This window comes from Gracilinanus agilis, chromosome 4 (assembly GCF_016433145.1).
Source record: "Gracilinanus agilis isolate LMUSP501 chromosome 4, AgileGrace, whole genome shotgun sequence".
NCBI lineage: Eukaryota > Metazoa > Chordata > Mammalia > Didelphimorphia > Didelphidae > Gracilinanus > Gracilinanus agilis.
The window spans coordinates 514,363,650-514,385,534 of NC_058133.1; the positions used below are offsets into that span (position 1 = coordinate 514,363,650).

A 21,885-nucleotide genomic window follows, 5' to 3' on the forward strand; every position below is an offset into this window, starting at 1 on the left:
CAAAAGGACGACTTTATTTCTCTGACTGGAGCCTCGCACGAACTCTGTGTGAGGTCCGTGTGGATAACCCTTGCTTTAGAGGCGGAGAAACTGAGGCACGAGAGGTTCAGTGACTTGCCCACATCCACACAGGCAGTGTCGGGGCAGGATTCAAGCGCAGGCCTTGGGGACTCCACGTCCCCCCCTCTAGACACTCCAAAGGGTTTTCCTTGGCCCTCTGGGTGGCCCATCCTCTCCCCCTTTCACAAGCACTTTGGCCTCCTTCTCTCCCAGGATGGCTGTGAGGTCTCAATGGGATAAAAACTGTAAAATGCTCAGCATGGAGTCTGGCCCCCAGCCCACGGCCTAAGTGGACACACACAGAAATGTTAGCCACGACCACCATTTCTACCGTTTTAACAACATCATCCCTTTAGAAGACCTTTTTAGTGAGTCGCCCAACCAGGACCACAAATCCCTGCCTGCCTGCCTGCCTGGTCGTCTCATCAAAAAGGCCAATTACTTCACAGAACGGATCCAGCCCATGGCAGAGGCTGAGGGCATTTGGGAGTGTCCAAGCTTTCCCCGGCCCGAGCGTGAGCGCCGCTCCTCGGGCGCAGACGCCGGCCTTTACCTTCCTCCTTCCCAGACTTCCTGGAAGGAGGTGGAAGTCCAAAGCCTGGATCTCTTTCCAAAAACCAAAATGTACATCCAGAGAGGCTTCGTGTAAACATATTTAATGTCACCGAAATTACATTTCCTTCAACACTTATAAAAAGCTCCAGGATTCAATGGGCTCCAATAAATACCTATGAGATAGATGATGGTCACTCGTGTTTAATGGACTTGTAAAAGCGCAGCGCAGCGCACCATGCAGGAGCCTCCCCAAACGGCTGGTTTCCAAAATGTACAGTAGTACGGCGCACGGAGGGAAATCGGAACCTACCGGGCTCGGGAATAAAGAAACCTCCCAAAGAAAAACGGCCACTAATTCGCAAGATTCTCTTTGCCACAGAATCACAAAGTCGTCCAAGTTCCGGCCTTCCCCACCCCGCCAAGATCACAGGCCAGAATCCAAGCTCTGGGAGCTCCCCGGTACAAAGACATTCAGCAAAGGGCCGGCCCACGCCGTCCTCGGCGCCGGAAGGAGCAGGAAGGAGCTGAGGCGGGAGCACAAGTTTAAATGGGCCTCCAGAACCACGAATCTCCTTTCCTTGTAGGAGGCGACAAGTAACGCGTCTCCCACACACCAGGGCCCCCACGAGGCGTTCGGGAGGAGGCTGTCAAGAGGCTGCCCCGTCGGGCCACCTGGGGAACAAGCTTTGGACCATCATTCCCCTCATTTGGACGGAGGGCACCTCGGAGGCAGCGTCCTCCCTCAGTGCCCCTTCCGGGCCCCTCCTGTCCCCTGTGGCACGTTCCTCACTGCCAGCAGTGGGTGCCCCGAAAACATGAGCAGAGAAGAGCTACGATTTACCAGGCCAGTTTGCTACGGAGGAGAGCATCGTCTTTGCCGACTTACTACTGGGTTTTAAATCCACTGACGAAGGGTATGTTTCCCCATCAGGAATCACTACAGAATAAAACCTAAGCACATAATACTGTTGTACTCCAAAGGAATAAATATTATGGGACTAAGAAGCCGTTCGATGGTGAATTCAGCACGATGTTTAAGGACCGAAAATATATAACTAACATGTATTTTATCCCACGTTCTAGTAAAGAATGTGGAGGGGCTCCACCCAACAGAACACAATAAAAAGGTTGCTTTTCCGAATGGTCACAGGATTCCCAGGTTTGATCTTGAACCAAAAAGACGACGACGAATCAATTTTCAAGAAAAGCCACGTAGTCAGTCAATCTGGCCAACTGCTGTTCGTTGGGGATGGGCGGAACGGGAGCAGGTTCTGTTCACAAAAAAAGAGGAGACGTAAACACACCCCAAGAGGCGATGACCCAGGCCGCCCCCCTCTCGACCCCACGGGGAAGGCTGGGAGGGCCAAAAGCCTAAGGAGAGCTGGATCACTGTCTTTAGACTGACTTAGCGAACAAAGAATAACAAAAAGTGGGGCTTCTGGGTTTTGAAATGTTTTTCTTTTTTCCCTCCCCTCTCACTGAACAAGGAAAAAATCCAGGAAAGAAAATGCTGAGGAGGCAGCTGAGTGGAAGGCCGGCTCCTGGGCAGTCCTAGGAAAGCCCAGAAAGGAGCAGGCGGCCGTGGGGCGCTCTGTGAGCGACAGGAATGGTGCCGCCATGACGGCTGCCATCACGCATCCATCCTCTCGAGGCCCGCACAGGTAACAGGGGCTGCGGCAGGCACGAGGCCGCCAAAGAAGGGCGCCGAGGAGGCCCCAAAGGTCTACAGGCAGAAGCCTCCTGCCCACCCCGTGGCCTCGCCAGCCCAAGACGGGGATGGCTGGTCCGCCAAAGGGAAGAAGAGAATCTCCTCCAGGATCTGGGCGCTGCTTGCACTTGCCTTCCACAACCTCCCTCAGAGCGGGGGTCCTACAAGAGCACAAGCACGAATCCCGCCTGCCTATCCCAGGGCCCCGGCAGAGAAGACGCGCCCAGATCATCTCACAGTGAGCAGGGCAGGGACGGCCCATAACAACATACAGGCAACGTTGAGCCTGTCATTTTCTAGCTCGGTCTACAATGCAATATGGAGCAGCAATGCTGGGCCTCAGGGCAGGAAGGTCTGAGTTCAAGTCTAGCCTCACGTACTCGCTATGGGGTCATGGGCATAGTTTCCAAGCACATCCGTTTCCTCATCTGTCAAATGACCGGAGAAGGAAATGGCAACCACTCCAGTATCTTTGCCAGGAAAACCCCAGAAGGGGTCCCAGAGTCAGACACGACTAAGATGACTGAACAACAAAAACAATAAACTCCAAGAAGAGTCATTACAAATGATCAGTCATCGGTTTCTTGAGCTGTTCTAATAAACCCACTGAAAATACAAACCTGATAAAGGAATAAATCTGTTAAAGGAAACATCCAGGGAACCTGCAGAGAAGTAAAGTCAAAACAAATGTTAAAATCTTTTCCACACAAAAGCCATAAACGCATACAAAACAGATTTTCCCAACTGACCGACAAGTCTCTAGAGAACACCCCCGGCACCCCCGCTGGCGTGCCTGGCAGGGCAGAAGGCACGGGAATGCCCGTGTTGTGCCGGGGTCTGGGGGGAGCCGGACGGATCTGAGGCCAGGGAGGCCGGAGCTCCTCCTCTCCTCAAGCTGGAACTTTTTGGGCCACCAGAACACACTGTTGACTCCGGCTGCATGTGAAGTCCGGTAAAGCCACCAGATCTTCCTCGGCTGGAGCACGCCGAGTCTCACCCAGTGGGGACCCCACAACAACAGCCCGAGAGGGCACGACTTGACGTCGATCCCCTTTTCATTTCTTATCACTAAACTTGGCCCAAAGCAGCCTCTGCCCTCTCCGAGACTCGCCATCGACACCTTCCTCCAAGCTGGCGGCCGGGTCCAGGCGCTGCCGGAGGGGCCTCCTTCCGAGGGGATAGCGATGCCCCGGGGCCCCCCGGCCTGGAGAAGGCCGACGCTCTCGCCGGCCAACCCTAATGGCTGCCTAACCGCTCCCTACTGTTGTGGGGGTCTCGTGCTTCCCGGAATCAGCCTGTTTGGCTTGTAAGGCCTGCGGCGTCAGCAAAGATGGTGGGCGACGCTGCGGGCTGGTCAGCCGAGTCTAAACTGGCCGGAGCTCCGAGGGGGGCCGGCCAAGGAGAGCGGCCACGGGGCGGCGGCACTCTCTCTCACACACAGTTCGGTCCTCCCACGCGCCCCCCACCCTCCCCGGGTGTGCACATCACGGAGGTGACGGCGGGGGCTCCCCGGCCTGTTCTGGCACCCCCAGAAGGGAAGGGCGGCCCTGGTGGAAGTGACGGGCCTCGGGGACCCGCAGCCCCACCCTGGCCTGGAGGCCAGAGCCTCCTCCTGCAGGCTCCCGTGGGCCCTTCGGAGCGGCCTCCCGCCATGGGAAATCCAACCCCAGCCACCCATTCAAGGAAGGAGGGAGAACTCGGAGGCGGCCCAGGCTCTAGTCTGCATTCGTGCCTCTGGGTCAGGCCCTCCCGTCCATTTTGTAAGCAGAGAAGGGCCGGGAAGCCAATGTGTGTAAATGGAGGCCGAGGCTGGGCCGTGGAGCGGCAGCGCCACCTACCGGGCTTCTTGGGCATCACCATCCTCGTGGTGGAGTCGGCCTGCCAGCCTTGCTCCAGGACACCTGCAGGAAATGGGGAGATGCGTCAGAGGCAGGCAGGGGTGGGAGGTGACTTCAGGAGCACAAACAGCCCGCGGGGCGGCGAGTTCTTTTACCAGTCACAGCCGCAGTGTCGGAGGCAGGATTTGAACCCTCCCCACCAGCCCGCCTCTCTCAGGCCCGGAGGAGACCCTCCTCCCCGCGGGGTCGGGCCCACAAAGGGCTATTTTTCTAGAGGGTAGAAGCCAGACTTCACCCAGCTGCTGCCTAAAGGCCGTCACGACCCCAATATCCATGGAAATGAATGAAGACGGATCTGGGGACGGATCAGATTTTGAGAAGGAAACGCTCCCAACGACTCCCAGGACACGGGCTCCCTCGGCCTTTTCTTAACCCGCCCCTTCTGTCTTACTTGGTTCCACAGCAGGACGGCCGTCAGGGCGAGGCAATGGGAGTGAAGGGACTTGCCCAGGGCCACGTGGCATGAATTTTCTTTTTAGGAAAAACAACAAAGCCAAACGCTGTTCTTGGGGTGAAAAAGTGAGTTTAAGCTCCTCGAGTCCCATTAGAGGAGTGAGAGTCACCCGAGCCCAGGCTCCAGGCCAGTCCTGTAGGCAAGAGCCCGCGAGGGCGGCTTATTTGTCTCAATGGAGATGAGTAAGAGAGGAATGTGCCTAGACGGAGCCAGAGGAGTGAAAACCATCTGGTGATATTCCGAGGAGGGGAAGCCAGGCTAATGTACGCCCGAGTCACAGGAAAACAGAGCAAGCAGGCTGGCCCGAAGGTACAAGAGCCTGACCCGGGAAGAGTCCAAGGCAGAGAGGGCGGAGGGAAGGCCACGGCTAATGTGGTGTCGGGGAGATCGTAGAAGGGATGGGGGTGGCTTTGGGCAGGAAGAAGGCAGATGACCCCCTGGAGGGAGAGACCTCCCCGTCAGCTGCCGAGATGGCTTTAACGTGCCCACGAAGGGCCCAAAGGGCCGATCTGGGACGGCAGACGGCTTACCTTTCACAGCTTCTTCCACAGGAAGTCCGACAAAGGCGGCGAAATCGTCCGCGATGATGGAGGTGTAGGCCTGAGAGACCAGGGCGAAGGCTCGCCTTCTGGTGGCATCTGGGAACAGAGAAGGGGGAAGGCTGACCGTCCCACTCTCCTCCCCATTAGCCGCAGCCAGCTGTCGGCCTCCCCAGAGCCTTCCATCCCTCGGGGTCGTGGGGCGACGGGCCTGGGGCTGGCTTTACCCGTCCCGTCTATCTCAAAGATTTACTGTATGAGACTGCAGAAACCAATACGGAAAAGCATCTCACAAAAGACGCAGCTGATCATTTAAGAGAAATGAGGCCGAATTCCCTCATTCAGAAGACAGTCCTCTCCCGACTCCCCCAAGCATCCAAGCCACAGTGCGGGCCCTTCTCCTGGGCAGTCTGGGCAGCAGGGAGGCTTGAGGGTCGCCACTGCCCCGTCCCCTTCTCCAGCTCAGGTCCTGACAGACAGGCCCGCTCGTGGTGCAGGTGGTCCAGGGAGTAACCCGGCTGGAAGGGGTCGGCTCCCTCCCACACCATTTCATGGGGTTTCGATGGCTACCAGAAATAAAGCTAACATGGGCCCACGCTCCCCAGGCTGGAAAGGCTTCCAGGGGAGTCCGAGAGCTCCCCTAAGCTGGAGATATCCAAGTGCCAGAAACTAAGACAAAGGCCGAGTGGCCTGGACCCTCCCCAAGCTTCCATTCTACTGGTGGCTGGGGTGGGGTGGGGTGTCTCTCCCCATGGGGCTCCCCAGGCCTTTGTGCTCCTACTCTGGACTCTTCCTGCCCTTCCTCACCTCAGACAAGGCATCGCTGGGCCTTTATGGGCCGACACCGCCCGGTGCTGGCTGCGGACTCCTTTCCTTCCCTCCCTTTTATCTACTTCATATAAACACGCGTGTGCCCATGCCGTCTCCCCCAAAGAGCACAGGCTTCTCGAGGGCAGGGGCTCGTTGGGTTTGTCTCTGTGTTCCACAAACTAAGCTTCCCTAATGCTGGACTGAACACGTCACTGTCCGTGTTGGGCTTCTCATCCTTCCGGCCTCGAGAGTTCCTCATTGAAAATGGAGCCCCTGCATTTGCTGGGTCGGCGCCTTGCCCAGGCTCACAGGAGCCTTCCTCCAATTCCTCCATTTCAAAGGAAAGCTCAGCTTTGCCTGGCCAACCCCTTCTTAGAACTGTCGGCCCTCCCAACCCCTCGTGCCTCGATTCCCCGTCCCATTCACTCCTTTCTTAGGCCCTCAAAGTCAGGCTTCTATCCCTCCCCACTGCTTGGCTGGTCAGCTGGCCCAGGGAGGTGGCCCCGGCCAAAGCCTTCACCACTTTTTAGTCTCACAAGAGGCACAGACATTGTTGGGGATGTGCGTGTCTGGAAGGTGAGCTGGTCTCTCCACACAGAGGCATGAGAGCCAACAGACAGAGCCCAAGTGCTGTGCCAACACCCCAAAAACCCAAAGGAAGGTCTTCCAGGAAGGGTCTCTGTGAAAAGAGACAAGACCCCATGAGGAGGTCTCATGAGGGGAAGGACCAGGGTCTGAGTCTGCAGGGAGCAGGAGCAGCAGGAATAGCTCACAAGCAAGAAGGATCCAGTCTAATCTGCTTTGGGGTCCAAACCCCGTGATCTCAGAGGTTTATGGGGAACTCCTTTAGTAAACTCCCTTTATTAATGCAGATGAGAACCTGCTCTGTGCCCTGGAGAGATAGCATGTCACCGATGTCAAGAGCAAAAGAGGCAGCCTGGGAAAGAAAGATGGCACGTGGGGCTTGGGGGGGGGGGGTAAGGTAAGGACCACCCCCAGTGGAGACATCCCAGAGGCAGCTGGAAGCACAAGCTTGAAGCTCAGGGAGAAGTTGGGGAGGGACAAATATGAGAATGATCTTTACAGAGAAAATGAATGAGCCATGGTAGGTGGGAGAGAAAAAGGAGTTCCTGGGATGGGGTCTGGCATGTCCACCCTTAGGGGCAGGAAGGTCTGTTGTCCGAGAAGCCTGACGAGGGAATTGCAGACGAGGGCTGGATGCACAGGGCATATGAGGATAGTCTAGCCACAGTGGACAACACCTTGGACTCTCTTGGACAATGTGAGTCAAGGCAGGGCTACAGTGTAAGGGAGAGAAGGTAGGGATGCCTTCCCAAAATAAGGGCCTAAATCAAGGGACTCCATCTGGCAGAGGACACAAACTTGACCCTTTCCAGGAGTGCCCATCGCACTTCAGAGGGTAGAGATTCAAAGGGGGTAGGAGATGACTAAAGTATTAGTCCTCTACCCTCTGCCATATAAAGTGGGTGCAGGCTATACTGGGGAACACGGGACATGGGCTTTTTGGGGTCAGGTCAAGAGCCTCGATGGATCGGAGTTGAAGCTCTCTCCATCCCCTCTCTGATACAGTGAGGAACAGAATCAAGTCCAGCTTGTGGCTGAAGGACCCTGCCAAAGGCCCAACAACCCTCTGCAGCAGAGTCTCCGAATGAGGGTATAACTTCATGCCACGTGTGAGGCACCTGATTTCATGGGGCCTCCTGTCAGGTGGAGGGAAACATGTTCAGTGGTTACTTCTTGGCACCCAAAGGAACTGAACAACTGCTCAAGGGGAACTTTTTCAGTCTGACAGCAGAGGATGGTTGGCAAAGCAGACCAGGGTACGGTATATCCAGTCACCTCTACGGTTTCAGTCTCAAACTCTTTAAGGAGGAGGGCTTCTTTCCCAGGTCACCATCACCCTGGTGTGACACCCTTAAACTAGAATGGTTAAAAGCAGGTAGAAGAGGGGCAGCTGGGTGGCTTAGTGCATAGAGAGCAAGGCCTGGAGTCAGGAGATCAAATCTGGATTCAAATCTGGCCTCAGAGACTTCCTAGCTGGGTGACCCTGGGCAAATCACTTAAGACTCTTCTGTCTCAGAATTGATACTAAGAAGAAGATAAGCATTTAAAACAAAACCAACAAAACCAGGTAGAAGGCCAGAGACCAATGAGGAGAGGAGAGGTCCTTAAGGACCCAGGAGACACTCTGACCAGTCACAATCGTGACATACCTGCCCTTTTGGAGAACCTGTACTCCGCACATGGAACAAGTAGCCCTGGCCAAAGATGAGGCAATTTTTAAAGTCCTTTCTATTCTCAACTTCTGGATTCGGATTCTCCTTTTCTGTTTCTAACCTGATCCAGCTTCTCTATTGCTCTGTATCCATCCTTCTGGGCATGGGCATTTTCCTCCACAGTCCAACCATCTTACTATTCGCTCTTCTCTTCTGTTATCACCTCCACAAAAAATATCTCAACTGAACTAAGGGGCACTTTATCAGAATTTGTTGGAGAGGCTTTTCTATTACCTCTTTTAATTCGAAACATCCAGTGTGTTGAGCCTTTTATATTGATCCAGAAGATAAAGATATTTTTTAAAAGTGGCTGATTTTATCTGAAGGTCGGAGGTCCTCAATGGGGAAAAAAGTTTCCTCTCATCCTTTGTGGGACCAGTGGTAAGTCGAGTCACCAGGTTTCTGAAGCCTTCCTTCAAACTGTTCTCAACTGACACATCCTTCTCTGGGTCACTGTAAGAGCTCCTGTCTAGGCTTTTGCTATCTCTGGCCGGTATTCCTGCACAAGCCTTCTAGCCTCTGGCCAGGCCAATTCCTTTCCGTGTTCACCTGGCATGGCTCAGAGAGTCAGTCCTAGAGTCCAGGGTTAGTTAACTCATCTCTCATTGTATCCCAGTCTTCATTTCATATAAAACAAATGGACTAAAAGCTCGGAGAGAGTAGGGACTAAGACTGATCATTCTCTTTCTTAATGCAATCCACTGGCAAGCAAAAATGGAGACTCTCAATAAAATGCATTTGAACATCTGATAGCTGCCTGCTCGCCAAAACAGCATCCAAGGCACTGTTGACTCAGTAAGCTTTTACAGAGTACCTACTGCATAGACTACTACACAGAGCACTGGAAATGGAACATCACACAATCTAGAGTCCGGTCTCCCAAAGGACAGAGGCCCCTGACCAGTGGCCTGGCATTTTACCAGTGAGGAGAATTAGGCTGAGTCCAGGAAATCTATTGGTGGAGCCCGTTTTTTCCAAGGAGCATCCCACATGAGCTATGTATAGTCAGGTTACTCCAATGCGGACTAGAATGCATCTAATAGAATAACTGGTAGGGATGAATCACACAGAGTGACAGGAGAAAGGGAAGAGATATCAAAGAATGCCAGGGCAAATCATTTAACCCTTGGGGTCTTTGACTTGTCATCTCTAAAGGGAAGGGGGTGGACTGGATGATTTCTAAGGTCCTTTGAAGCTCTAAAAATTCTATGATTGTAGGAATAAAGTGGTCTTTATAAAGGGCTTGAGATGAATGACAAGGACATCGCAGGGATGACAGAAGAGAAGATGTGAACATCAGGGCTAATATCAGGCCTCTACCTCTTACTAGTCAAGCCAATGCAATGCTCTGACTTGGCCAGCTGCATGACCCTGGGCCCACCACTCCAGCCTACACTCACAATCTCAGGAGCATTTAGAAGGTTCACTCATTTGGCAAAACAGAGATGCAAAAGGACGTAGTGTGGCTGGCCCCTGCTCTAAAACAGATCAATAAGCCTGAATATCTGTGACAATTCCTTAGTCTCTAAAGTGTCACTTTAAAACAAACAACCCCCCACCCCTGGCTTTTTTAAAACTTAAAACCCTCACCTTCCGTCTTAGAATTAATCCTTGGTGTTGGTTTCAGGGCAGAAGAGTGGTAAGGGCTAGGGAATGGGGGTTAAGTGATTTGACCAAGGTCATACAGCTGGGAAATGTCTAGGACTAGATTTGAATTTAGGAGCTCTCGTCTAGGCCCAGCTCTCAACCCACTGAGCCATGTAGCTGTTCCCCTCCCCGCTTCCCCCCCCATTAAAAACAAAACAAAACAAAACCACAAAGGGCTATTTCAAGAACATTTCAATCCAGGGACAGCTAGGTGGCTCAGTGGATTGGGAGGCAGGCCTAGACGGGAGGTCCTGAATTCAAATCTAGTCCCAGACATTTCCTAGCTGTATGACCTTGGTCAAATCACTTAACCCTCATTGCCTAGCCTTTACCACTTTTCTGCCTTGGGATCAATACACAGTATAGATTCCAAGACAGAAGGTAAAGGTTTAAAAAACAAGAGTAGAAGAACATTTCAATCCAAGTGTTGCTGGATGGTAAACGGAGCTTTGATTTTGCTGCCTACACTATAAATGGTCTGAAATAATATGATGTCATGCTCCCAAGTTAGGTCACTTTCAAAACGATCTTCTTTACTTAAGAGGAGATCATCCTCCCACTCTCATACCTAAAGGTTAAAAACTGTTAAGGAGGAAGGTTCATAGACTTTGATTCCTCAGCCAAATTAAAGTCATACCTCTGAGTGCTTCCATAATGGGCTGAATGGTCTCAGACCACTGATGTGAGCTGATGGTTGTATAGATTCCTGGGAAATCTCTTTGCCAGATTCGTTGACCTACTGACCAGATGCCCCCAAGCTCTGAATTTGCCTGCAATAGAAAGAGAAACCTTCACTAGACTTGACGTCTCCACCTCATCCACTTCCCACAGCATCCCTGCCTTGATGGAGAACACTGAAAAGATGGGCAAAAACTGCTATGAAGAGAACTAGCCGAAGAGCTTAGTCTGTGGCATCAACTCAAATACTAAAGGTAGTCACTCGTGGGCCATGTGCTGACTTAGTTTTAAAATATTACCCATGTTTAATTGTTACTTTTATTTATTTGGCTAAATATTTCCCCATGACATTTTTTGTCCCGTGACACTTCAATCTGGTTTGGGCCGCACACAGGAGTGCTACAGCTGCCTGGGGCGCTCAGGCCTCATGTTTGACTCCTGGAACACTGTCTAGTTCAAAAATGAGAAGGATTTGAAAACCAAACAGATCCATCCTAGGAGGTCTGACGTTGCTCTAGTTAAAGTTTTTCAAAGCTAAAGATTCAAGCATAAGCACAAATCAGTAGCCTAAATATCCAACAAGGACCCTTGTGACAATGTTACACACAGGCAAGAGTGTTGGCATATTAAAACTGACCTTGTTTCTACAGAACCAAGAACTAGGAGCCGAGAGTTGTGTATGTCACATTCTAAACTCAAAATCTGTTCTGATAATAGCTAATGAGCAGAATATATTGAGTTATTCAAAGTTGTTCTAAAAAACTCTTTGTAAAACTTCCAAGATTCATATCACAGTGTAGGCATGTCTGTTGCTGGCCACATCCTAACCTTGCTAACCCTGAGTATGAAAAAACCACTGGCCAAGAATATTCTAGCAAGCAGGTATTTGTGGAGGAGATGGTGTGCTAAATTCCTTCCAAGTTTGGGGTGTCAGGATGGAGCTGCCCCAGGTGGCTTCCACTCTGTTGCTATTATCTAGGACAGTGATGGTGAACCCCTTTAGGGACCCTGTGCCCCCCCCCAATGCAATGCCCTGCCACCCTGCATTGGGGGATGGGGCCAGGCTCCCAGCTGGCTCATGCTAGGGCTGGGGCTTGGCCTGTGTGCCTATTGAGAGGTCTCTGCATGCCGTATTTGGCATATGTGCACAGGTTCACTATCACAGACCTAGGAGAACCTGCAATGTCCTCATGGCAAATGAGAAGTCCTTCAGGGAGTAATATAACACAATTACAGACTTTGGCCTCATTTATCTGAGTTGCTGAATCTGCCCTAGGACTTGCTGTCAGGACTGTTACAAGAAGAAATGTTTGAAAACATGTCAGGTCACTTGATCAGTACTCACTGAGCAACAGTTTCTTTCTCTTATGGCACACAATGCAAGTAAAATGCTCATATGGGAAAGAAGGAACAAGCCTCTAAATAGCACCTATCATATGCCAAGCACTATATTAAGTACTTTACAAATACAGTCTCACTTAAATGGTAGATGTTGTTCTGTTATTATTCCCATTTTTCAGTTAAGATAACTGAGAAAGAGAGATTAGTGGCTTGCTTAAGTATCTGAAGGAAGTTTTGAACTCAGATCTTCCTGATACCAGGAAGTCTATCCATTGTGCCTCTGACTACCTCTATGGACATTGATTCCTGCCTTCAGCAAGCACCATTCCAATGTTGCTCATGATTGTTGTTTTTCATTAGAGGAATCTGAAAATCTGCTTGTAACCATGAAGGTTCCCCTACTTCCACATGTTCAAACCACTTTAAAGGAACACATGGGGTGAGACAAAGAAATGAGAACTTAGGAAATTAGTTAAGTATTAGTACAACCTAGGTAATATAAGCATTGGCTAAGATCACTGTCTTAATAAAGTAAGTGTAATAACTTCACAGAGGAGTAAGATATACATGGAAATTACTTACAGATTTGATAGCAGGAGGAATTCTTTTCCAAAGATATCGAGCATTATTCCTAATTTATATCCCCAAAAGGAAAAAAAAACCAATTAAAACGTGTTACATTAAGTAGTCTAGTTCCTATATATAGCCTATATCCTAGTTCTACAGAATGATGGGGGGGAAAATTTAAATTTGCCTTTGTAAGCTTTATAGAATTCTTCTCAATAAGCACTTTTGTACTTGTGTGCACACATGCATGGATGAGGAGAGAGGTAGTATTCCAGGTATAAAGGTAATTAGAACTTCTTTATCAGGAGAAAATATATTACTAATGTAAGTGAATTTAAAGTGGTGCTAACTCTAAGTATGAAACCAAAACAAAGTTATAAACTCAACCCAAAGCATCAGGAAAAGAGCCGTCCTCATGTCCTGATCACTTCCAGGGTCACTCAGTGAGGACTCCAGGATGCTCCTGGATAGTCTGGGGGTCCTCCCAATGGGCTCTCGTGATACTCCCAATGCCCTTAAACTTCCTGAGGACCACATGGCAATCGTATATAATCTAATCTAAGGCAAGTGTTGCTACCAAGATGTCCTTCTTTCTTGGGATTAAGCAATAATTGAGAAAAGGCACTGCCAAAATTTTTCAAAGAACAATTTTAAGGGAAATCTCAGGACTTGTCAAGGGGTTTAGTTGCAGACTATGTCTAGAAAGGGAACATGCATTACAATTTCTGAACATAAAGGTAATTTTTCTTATCTGTATGAGAACCCTTCAAAATGTGAATTTTATTTAATTTCAAACACAACCATCTCTTTCAAGAGCAAAGACATGTTCGTTAAAAAGTCAGACATAAATCAACTTTATAAATAGAATCATATTTTAAATACACTAAAATGTGACTGGCCACTCAAGACAATCTTATGTTTGGGTGTCAGAGGAAGGAGAACAGTTTCAGTCAGGGAAGAAGAAGAAAAAAATCCTACTCTCAAATGTTCTGGGGCAGTTCTCTCTATGTAAACTGATATTGTAAATGCATTCTTATTCTTCATAAAAGTAGACACCCTACTGGGTCTGACCCTTAGCAATGACTTAACCTAGTTCAAATTACTGTAGGTACTTGAAAGCAGTAAATGGAAAATCCTTTAAAAGAGTCCATGCTTCAGACTGTTTACTAATTCAGAGTAGTTTTCTCTGCCATCAGACCAGATGAGTGGGATGCGTAGATGATGATCAGATCGCTTGTAAATCCACCATTACTAAAAGCAGAGGGTGAGAGAGGCCTCCATAGGGGTCTGTGAATGTATGCGTCACTAATCTCAGAGTCAGCATTAGAGAACTGTGGGTGAGGCTTGACCCTGTATCTTTCAGGAATTCCACCCTGCCATCTCCATGTTACAGAGGAGATGGATGAAGGGGTTTGTAATCAGAAAGTGACTGACACATTGTGTGACCTGGGAAAAGTCCCTTCACTATCCTGGGCCTCCCTTTTCTCTGGGGCCAAAGGCAGGGGTGGTGGTAGGGCAAGGGCTGGTGGTTTGGACTAGATCAGTGGTGTCAAACTCAAATAATAAGGCATCCCTGCAGGCTGGGTATTGATTTATCCTTGCGGTACCAGATTTTCATTTCTTTTGTTAAACCATTCCAGACTAGAACCTCTAAGGCCCCTTTCAGCTCTAAATCCTAAGATCTCTTAGGAACACGTCAAAAAAAAAGTAGTGCCTCTTTGATCCTGTGACAGACTAGACGGTCTGGCACCATAATGAGCTTCCTGTCCTGGGATATGTCCAAACAGAGGCTAGAGGAGGCGTATTCTTATTGGGTGGGAGTTAAGGTCAATGAATGCTAACACTATGGCTCTAGGATTACTTGTAATGCCTAACTCAGAGGCAAGGTTCCCTTTTTTTTTCCTTCTAATTTAAAGAGGATAATGCGGTTTCAAGCTACAAAGGCCCACTTGTCATCTCCTTTAAGCTCCTTTAATGCAGGCCAGTTGAACAAGCATTTATCATCACACACTTGCTAGGTGGCTGGTTGCAGGGATTCAAGGACAAAAAGGACAACTGGTCTTGCCAATGCTATGGTGGGCAAATACTATGGGGCTGGGGGTAGTATGGAGGAAAAGAGACATCAGCCAGTTGACCCAAGATAACGTGAGGAAGAAGAGAAGTGACAAGCAGGGCCATCAAGTCAGGTGCACCCTTGGAGGAAGCCCACCAGTTGAGCCTCAAAGAAGGCTGGAGGAAGCATGAAACTGAAACAAGTGAACAGAGAAGCCAAATACAGGCTGTGCTTTCCTTTGTTTTAGTCATTTATTCGAGTACGCTGTGCTTCCCCGACACTCTCACTAGTATGGAGGGGAAACGACCTCTGCAGGATTATGAAAGTCTTAAATCAACATAAAATGTGTGATAGCTGAATAAGATCATTTTTACCATTTCAGTTTTTATAGATTTTAGGATCCAAGATGCAGCATTTTGCAAAGTGCTTGAGATCGTGCAACATAAAAACATCTTTGTGTTAACTAAAAGGAAAACCAAAAATACTTCCTACAAAAGTAGCAAGGCAAACCTCTGAGGTCTTAGCCACAGAGTCAGATACTCACATATCATTGTGTAGTAAGTACAGGGCGAGGAGCTGCCCATAAACAGGGGGTGTAGCAATTCCTCCAGGAGCCTGGAAAACATGACACATAAATAAGACATGCATGGTATCAATGGGTTCTTTTCATTGTTTTAACAGAGTGGAGGGCAGACGCAGCCTGGTGGCCAAGAAGGCCTGCATTCATGACCTGGACTTGACGCACATAGTGGCCGCCAGGGCACAGAGTTTCTCAGGGGTGTAGGGCCTCCATTAAGTTGAGGACAAAGTTCTAACCTACCCTGGTATGAGTTTCTTCTTCTGGGGATTTCCCTCTACCAAAGAAATCCCAGATTCTATCCTTATTTCCTACCCTTTTGTCAAAGTTACTAAATAGGCATCACAGGAAAAATGACTGCAGTTTAACCAAAATGTTCACTAATTCTAATGTTCTGAAAAAGAACACAAAGTTTTCAACAAGTTTTGCAAAGCAAAGGGATTCTTTTTTTCCCAAACATGGCAACAATATGCAGGAGAATATCTAAGGATGAAAGACCCAAGGCTGTTTCTCAAAGACTTTTCTCTCTGGCACTCTTAGGAGGCTGTCCTCTTTTTGGGATGCTTTCCCACTTAATTAATGAACTTAATGCCTAGTTTTATAGATGACAGGAGGTCTCAGAGGCAGGAAGACCTCAATTGGAGCCCAGTTCTGACACAGATCTACCTTGTGACCTACTATAAGAAGCAGAGAAGGTGTTGACCTGCATTAGTAGAGAGAGTTCCCTCATGTGGGAGTTCTCTATACCAGTGAAACCATGGGCCAGGGCCTGATCCCCGTTCTATGGCAGCCAGGTGGTATAATGGATAGAGCTCTGAGCCCAGGGTCAGTAAGATTCAAGTTCAAACCCGGCCTCAGATAGTTGCTAGCTGTAAGACCCTGGGTAAATCACTTAACCTCTGACTCAGCTTCCTCATCTGTAAAATGGGTATGTTGACTTTACCTACCACCCTGGTTGTTATAAGTGTCAAATGAGAGTACTGAGCTGGGCAGGGCACACTGTGGGGCTGTTTGTTCCCTCCCCTTTCTCCTATGAACTCCAGCCAACTCCCTACCTTTATGATATGTTGCTATGGAAACAGGGTGTGTTTGTGTGTAGGGGGGACAGAGTCTACCTGGGCAGCCCTGTTTCAACTCAGACCTTCTCTCCCTCCTCCCACGGGGTCTCCTTCTGGCCTCAGGAAGGACCTACAATGAAGGAGGAGCCACCAGTCCATTTTACCAGGTCAAGCCCAACCAGGCTAATGGGGGAGAAGAGTTTTACAATGCTCTTGGCACAGCCTCTGCACCTCTGGGAGCCTCTCAGTGTCCTCAAGCACAGCCCAAAGGCCTCAAGCAGTTTCTCCTAGGGCAACTGAGAACGGTGTAGACACGAGGTGCTGCCTGTGCAGAGATCACATGTGAAGGAACGAACAGGAGGAGGAACCCCTGGGGCCTCAACCCCGAGTCTCCCCACGTCCCTTTAGAACTAAGGACGAGGCTCCACCATCCCACTCTGGGAGCGGAGCTCGAGGATCCTCCAGGCCTGCATAGAGGCTTCCTCCTGGCTCTAAGCGAATAAAAGTCTCCGAAGATGGGTTTGGCACCCCAGGGGCGGTGTGGGGTGGAGGTTCCCGGAATCCGAGCTGGAGACTAAGTCACAAGGGCCGGCTCCTGCTTTGGCCACTGCCACTACCTCGGGCAGACTCGGGAAGAGCCGCGTCCCCACCCCAGCCTCAGTTTCCCCTTCTGTAAGAGAGTAGACCGACCTCTAGCATGCCTGCAACGCCTCGTGCCTCAGTTTCCCTATCTGTAAAATGCTGGGCAAGGTAATGGCCTGTTGCCCTGGTAACGGCGCCCCTCTCCTCGCGCAGACTCTGTTGCCTAGGCAGCCAGCCCCCTCCCTTCCGCAGGTCCGGTGGTCCCAGTAAGCACGCCCCCGACGGTACCTCGAGCTCCTGGTTCTCGCACTGATCCAGTAGCTTCTTGAAGCTGAAGGCGGCGTTGTCCGCCATCACCGCCACGGGCATCTTCTCCGCTTGCGCTGGGCCTGGGCCTCTTACTTTCCCGTCGTCGCCGCCTCAGGCCGGCCCGGAGCTCGATACCGGCCTCCAACCCCGGGATCCCTCAGGCGGCGTCGCGCCGAGAATGACGCACTCCGGGTGCCCCAGCCCTGCCCCAGTCACGCCCCCGACTTCCGCTAAGCTTCTGCGCGTGCGCTGGAGTCCAACTTCCGGCGCTCCCGCGGAGCTCCGCCCACAGGGCTGCGGGACCGGGCTGTTCTACCCAGAGGACTCGTTGCTCTGTAGGACTCCTCCCGAATCTTTGATTCCGAGGCCTTCGTCCCTCTGTCCCTCACCCCGCGTAGAGCTGGGGGTCAAGCTAGTACAGATGGGGCAAACTGAGGCCCAGAAAAGATTGCTGACTGACGTACGGTCAAACAGCCGATAGGTGCACAGGACTTTAGAGCAGTAAAGTGTGGCCCAGCCCTCTAGCGTCCCTTCCAGCTCTAGACTTGGGGTCCCGAGCTGCGCCCTCTCTTACCGATGTGAGCCACCCCCCAGCCCTCCTCCTCCGCCTCGCAGGGAACCCCGACGGGGAGCTGGCCGAGACCCTGGAGTACGGCCTGGGACAAGGACCTGAGCCCAGGCTCCCCAGGCTCCCCCGCCCGTGACATCCGTTACTGACTGGCTCCTCAGTTTCCCCTCTGGAACCGGCTATAGCCGAGTCGTTTCCCCAGGGTGCTGCCCCTCTGAAGTCAGAGGCATCTCTGACCCAGATGACTTCTGCGGAGGGGTTTGCAGGCTGCTTGGAGAGCGCCCGGCCCCTGTGGTTTCTCCCCCGAGGGCGAGGAGGTGACCACCGGCTGACCCCGGGTCCGAGGTCCCTCCTGGGACAGCCAGCGACCCGAGGGGAGCTCTGGGAAGTTCTCCAGGCACCTCCCAGGCTTACTTCTGAGGCAGGAAGCTGGATTTCTTTTCTTTATTGCCATTGTGTTGCGGATGCTATTTCTGGCACCCACCGCAGCCAAGAGCAAGCAAGCCGGCACTGGTAAACGTTGAGACCTGAGCCTGGGCTGGCTAACGGGTCCTGTCCTCGGGCATTGGGCACTGGGCATCGGGGAGACATTCAAGGACCTCAGAGGGCTCTTCTGGCCTTCGGGCATGGGCAGCAGGTTCAAAATGGACCCTGGCCCAGAATGGCACATTTTGAAATGGAGGGAGTCCTGGGAGCTTCTGGAAGTGCCTGAGGAGGGAGCCCTGGACAGCTGGGCACGCACTACAGGACGATTCCGAGACTCACTCTGGCCTGATTACTACAGGCTTTGTTCACTAGCTGCTGAGAGAGAAGTGGGTTTGTGCAGAAGGGAAGCTGGGGGGCAGCCGAGTCCCTTTTCTAGGCTCAAGTGAGGAAAAAAGTGCTATAAGCCTCAGTGGCAAGCGAGAGAGAGACAGGCCTTGGGCCCAAGTGTGGTCAGGCAATAAGGACCTCTGATAGCCTCTCCTTCTCCAGCAGGCCGGAGGACCAGACTGGGCTGTGATCTTGCACAGAGGAATGGGAGCCAGAGGCCAGGCCAGAGTTAGCAGAGCCCAGGAAGAGGGAAGTTTCATAGGACTTGCTGACCCAGCCTGATTGTGGGCTGAAGGCAACCTCTTCTTTGTTTGTTTATTTAAACCCCTTCCCTTCCTTCAAATCGATACTGTGTATTGGTTCCAAGAGAAGACTGGTAAAGGCTAAGCAATGGGGGTTAAGTGACTTGCCCAGGGTCACACAGCTAGAAAGTGTCCAAAATCAGATTTTGAACCCAGAACTTCCCATCTCTAGCCTTGGCTCTCAATTCATCGAGCAGTCTCCTGAAGGCAGCCTCTTAAGATGAAGATGCCTTCATTCATCAGCTCTGCCACACTGGAGAGAGATTCTGATGGAGGAGAAGGTTTTGTTGGACCTACTTTAAGGTTAGACCCCTCTTTCTCAGGGGCCAAAGTGGCTGAGAGGAGAACAAGGCCCTGAGAGTGTGTGTGTGTGGGGGGAGGGGGGGACAAATGCTTTGTTACTTCTGCTCTTGACATTTCTTCTCCATAAATACCACTTTGTCAAAGCTAATCAATGTTCATTGGCTAATTGATAACCAGAATACTAGTCACTGTAGACGGTGGGGAGAACACACTGGGTGGGGGACTCAAGTAGATCGTCCAGAGAAGAATTAACCTCACCCAGGGGAGATGGGGCCTGGCTTGGAGTCCTGACTTGGCAGTGTGAGTGTGAGGTGGAATCAGGACCTCTCCCAGCTTACCTGGCCTATGTGGTTAGGAGGAAATGGCGACTAAGTGCTGTAGTCCAATCCTCCCCATTTTGCTGAGGATAGAAATGAGGCCCATTGAGCACAACTGAGCTCTTCGGACTCCCAGCATGGAACTCTTTCCCACTGTAAGGTGCTGTGGCATATCAGGCCTGTGGGTGCAGGATGTCATACAAGATACCTCCAAGGGACACCCCAGGCAACGGGAGTGATTTCATTTAGCAGGAAAGCAGAATTAATTTTCACCAAAGGACCCGCCCTCCTGAGAAGAATATGGATCCTATTTGTAGGAAAATGTTAAGTTTGCATTTTCCAAATCAGTTGCAAATCATGTTTTGGCAGTCTGTGAACATAACTCCAAAGGGGTTGACAAACTTGTTCTTTTGGAAGGATGCTGAGAGCAGTAAATCCATCCCCGGGAGGGAGACGCTCCAGGAGTATATCTGCACAATCCAGAGAAAAGTGTCAGTGATCATTTAATCAAAAAGTGTTTGTTAGGCCCCAAATATGCATCACATTTTCCCCCTCTGACATTTCCTCCTCTCCCTCCTGGGCTGGATTTCCCGCCCTCTCAGAGCACAGAAGCAGCTATATCTCTTGTCACCCCTCTACCCCACATACGTCTCTCTTTTCCCTTCGCTCATGGTCCCATAAGCTCCTGTAGGGCCCTTTCTGCGGGTGATTCGCAGCTCTGAAGCTAGGTTTATAATTGAAAAGGATCTTAGAGGTCATGGAGTCCAACCCCCACCTCTTGCAGATGAGGAGACTGAGGCAGATTCTCTGATTTGCCCAAGATCACATAGATGAATTTCCTTATCTGTCAAATGAGCTGGGGAAGTAAATGACAAACCACTCCAGTATCTTCGCCAAGGAAAACCCAGAAGGGGTCATGATGAGTCAGATACGACTGAGGCAAAATCCCTTTTGAATTTCAGTCCTGTCTCTCTAATGGCCAGTTGAATGTCTCCTCCTAGATGTGCAAAGACATCTCCAATTCAACATGTCCAACAGAGAACTTGTGGCATCCTGTCCCTCAATAACATCCCTCTCAATCTTCTTGCCTTGCTGATTGAGGACCAGAGAAAGCTTCTTAGCCATTCAGATCGAGAGCTGGTCTTGGACTTCGGAAAACCTGGGTCTCCACCACACCTGAGTCTGACACTAGCTATGCCATTGCAAGTGACCTCCAGGTCTCAGTTTCTCCGTGGCTTGTGAGGTTCAAGGAGATAATGAATGTGGAGGGCTTTGTCAACCCGTGTTAGTTCTATCGGCATCATGAGGAAGGCGATGCTGACCTTGGGCTGGAGAAGATGGTTTGGCATTGGGGTGGGCACAGGAGGGGGAAGGAGATATTCCTGGCAGAGGAAATGGTATAAACAAAAGCCTGGAAGTGGGAAATTCCAGTGATGATGGATCATTTCATGAGGATGGAGGACAGGGTATGTGGAGGGGAACAGTCTGAGATGGAGTTGGGAAGTGGGTGATGCCTCAGTGGAGGGCTTTGAGTGCTGGATGAATGAGTTTAAGCTGTGGGAACAGTCAAGTCAATGGGCATTCATTAAGCATTTACTAGGTGCCTCACACCATGCTAAATGCTGGAACAGAGAGTAGGAGGTCAGGGAGAATGCCATGGCTGACAAACGGACAGGGAATGAATGGTAACTGATTGGATAGGGGAGATGAGATGGATGTCAGGGAGAGCCTGACAACCCCCAGCTGGGTGATCATGGCTCAGTGACCACCTTTGAACTTCAGATAATTCTTCCACTAATGAATCACAGGTCTTTAATGTATTGGGTATGCAAATGTCTTTTTTAGACCAAAAACCCCTTGCCAGAATTGCCCTTGGGCCTAATTTTCTGGCTAGGGATTTGGCCACTAGGTTGGAAATTTTTTCAGCGTACTTAGACAGCATGGGAACTCCCTATCTCAATTAAATCACAGGTCCAGTGTCTGCCCCAATCCCCGTGAACAACATTTTCATCTATTATTAAGCAGAATGATTTTGGAGAAGGAGAGATGCCAGAGCTAAATGAAATGGGAGCTTGACTGAGATCATCTTTACCGTCTGGCCTCTCTTCTTACCTAGGGAGCATTGATATACAATGGAGGGTCCATAGTAGCAGTTTTGTGTCCACTATCCAGGGTTCATGGCAACTCTGCCTTCACACTTACCCTATGTCCACATCCAGTCCTCCCACTCTTCATTTTCTGTAGTCCCCTTGACTAAGATAATCCACTTGGAAAATGGACCACCCCCAACTACTCCCATCTAGACACTGAGCTGAGCTTCTAATCCTTCAATTTCTCATGCTAGTTTTCTGCCTCTTCAATGCATTTTATATCTCAAACTCTTCGAATGTAGGAGAGTTCCTTGGCATACTTAGAAACCAAATGGCCATCTTAATGGGGGGGGGGGGGC

The 21,885-nt window shown here is 50.5% G+C and overlaps 1 protein-coding gene across 1 annotated transcript; it reads right to left on the minus strand.

The window, feature by feature from the left end:
- Positions 1-1,629: 1,629 nt before the first annotated feature.
- Positions 1,630-17,294, minus strand: COPS8 (COP9 signalosome subunit 8). The gene is made up of 8 exons (XM_044676563.1): positions 17,113-17,294; positions 15,152-15,222; positions 12,570-12,618; positions 10,606-10,738; positions 5,206-5,313; positions 4,162-4,224; positions 2,944-2,985; positions 1,630-1,886 (listed from the first exon to the last, which is right to left on the minus strand). The coding sequence occupies exons 1-8, from the start codon at positions 17,191-17,193 to the stop codon at positions 1,807-1,809; spliced, it is 627 nt and encodes a 208-aa protein (XP_044532498.1). The 5' UTR covers positions 17,194-17,294; the 3' UTR covers positions 1,630-1,806.
- Positions 17,295-21,885: the final 4,591 nt, after the last annotated feature.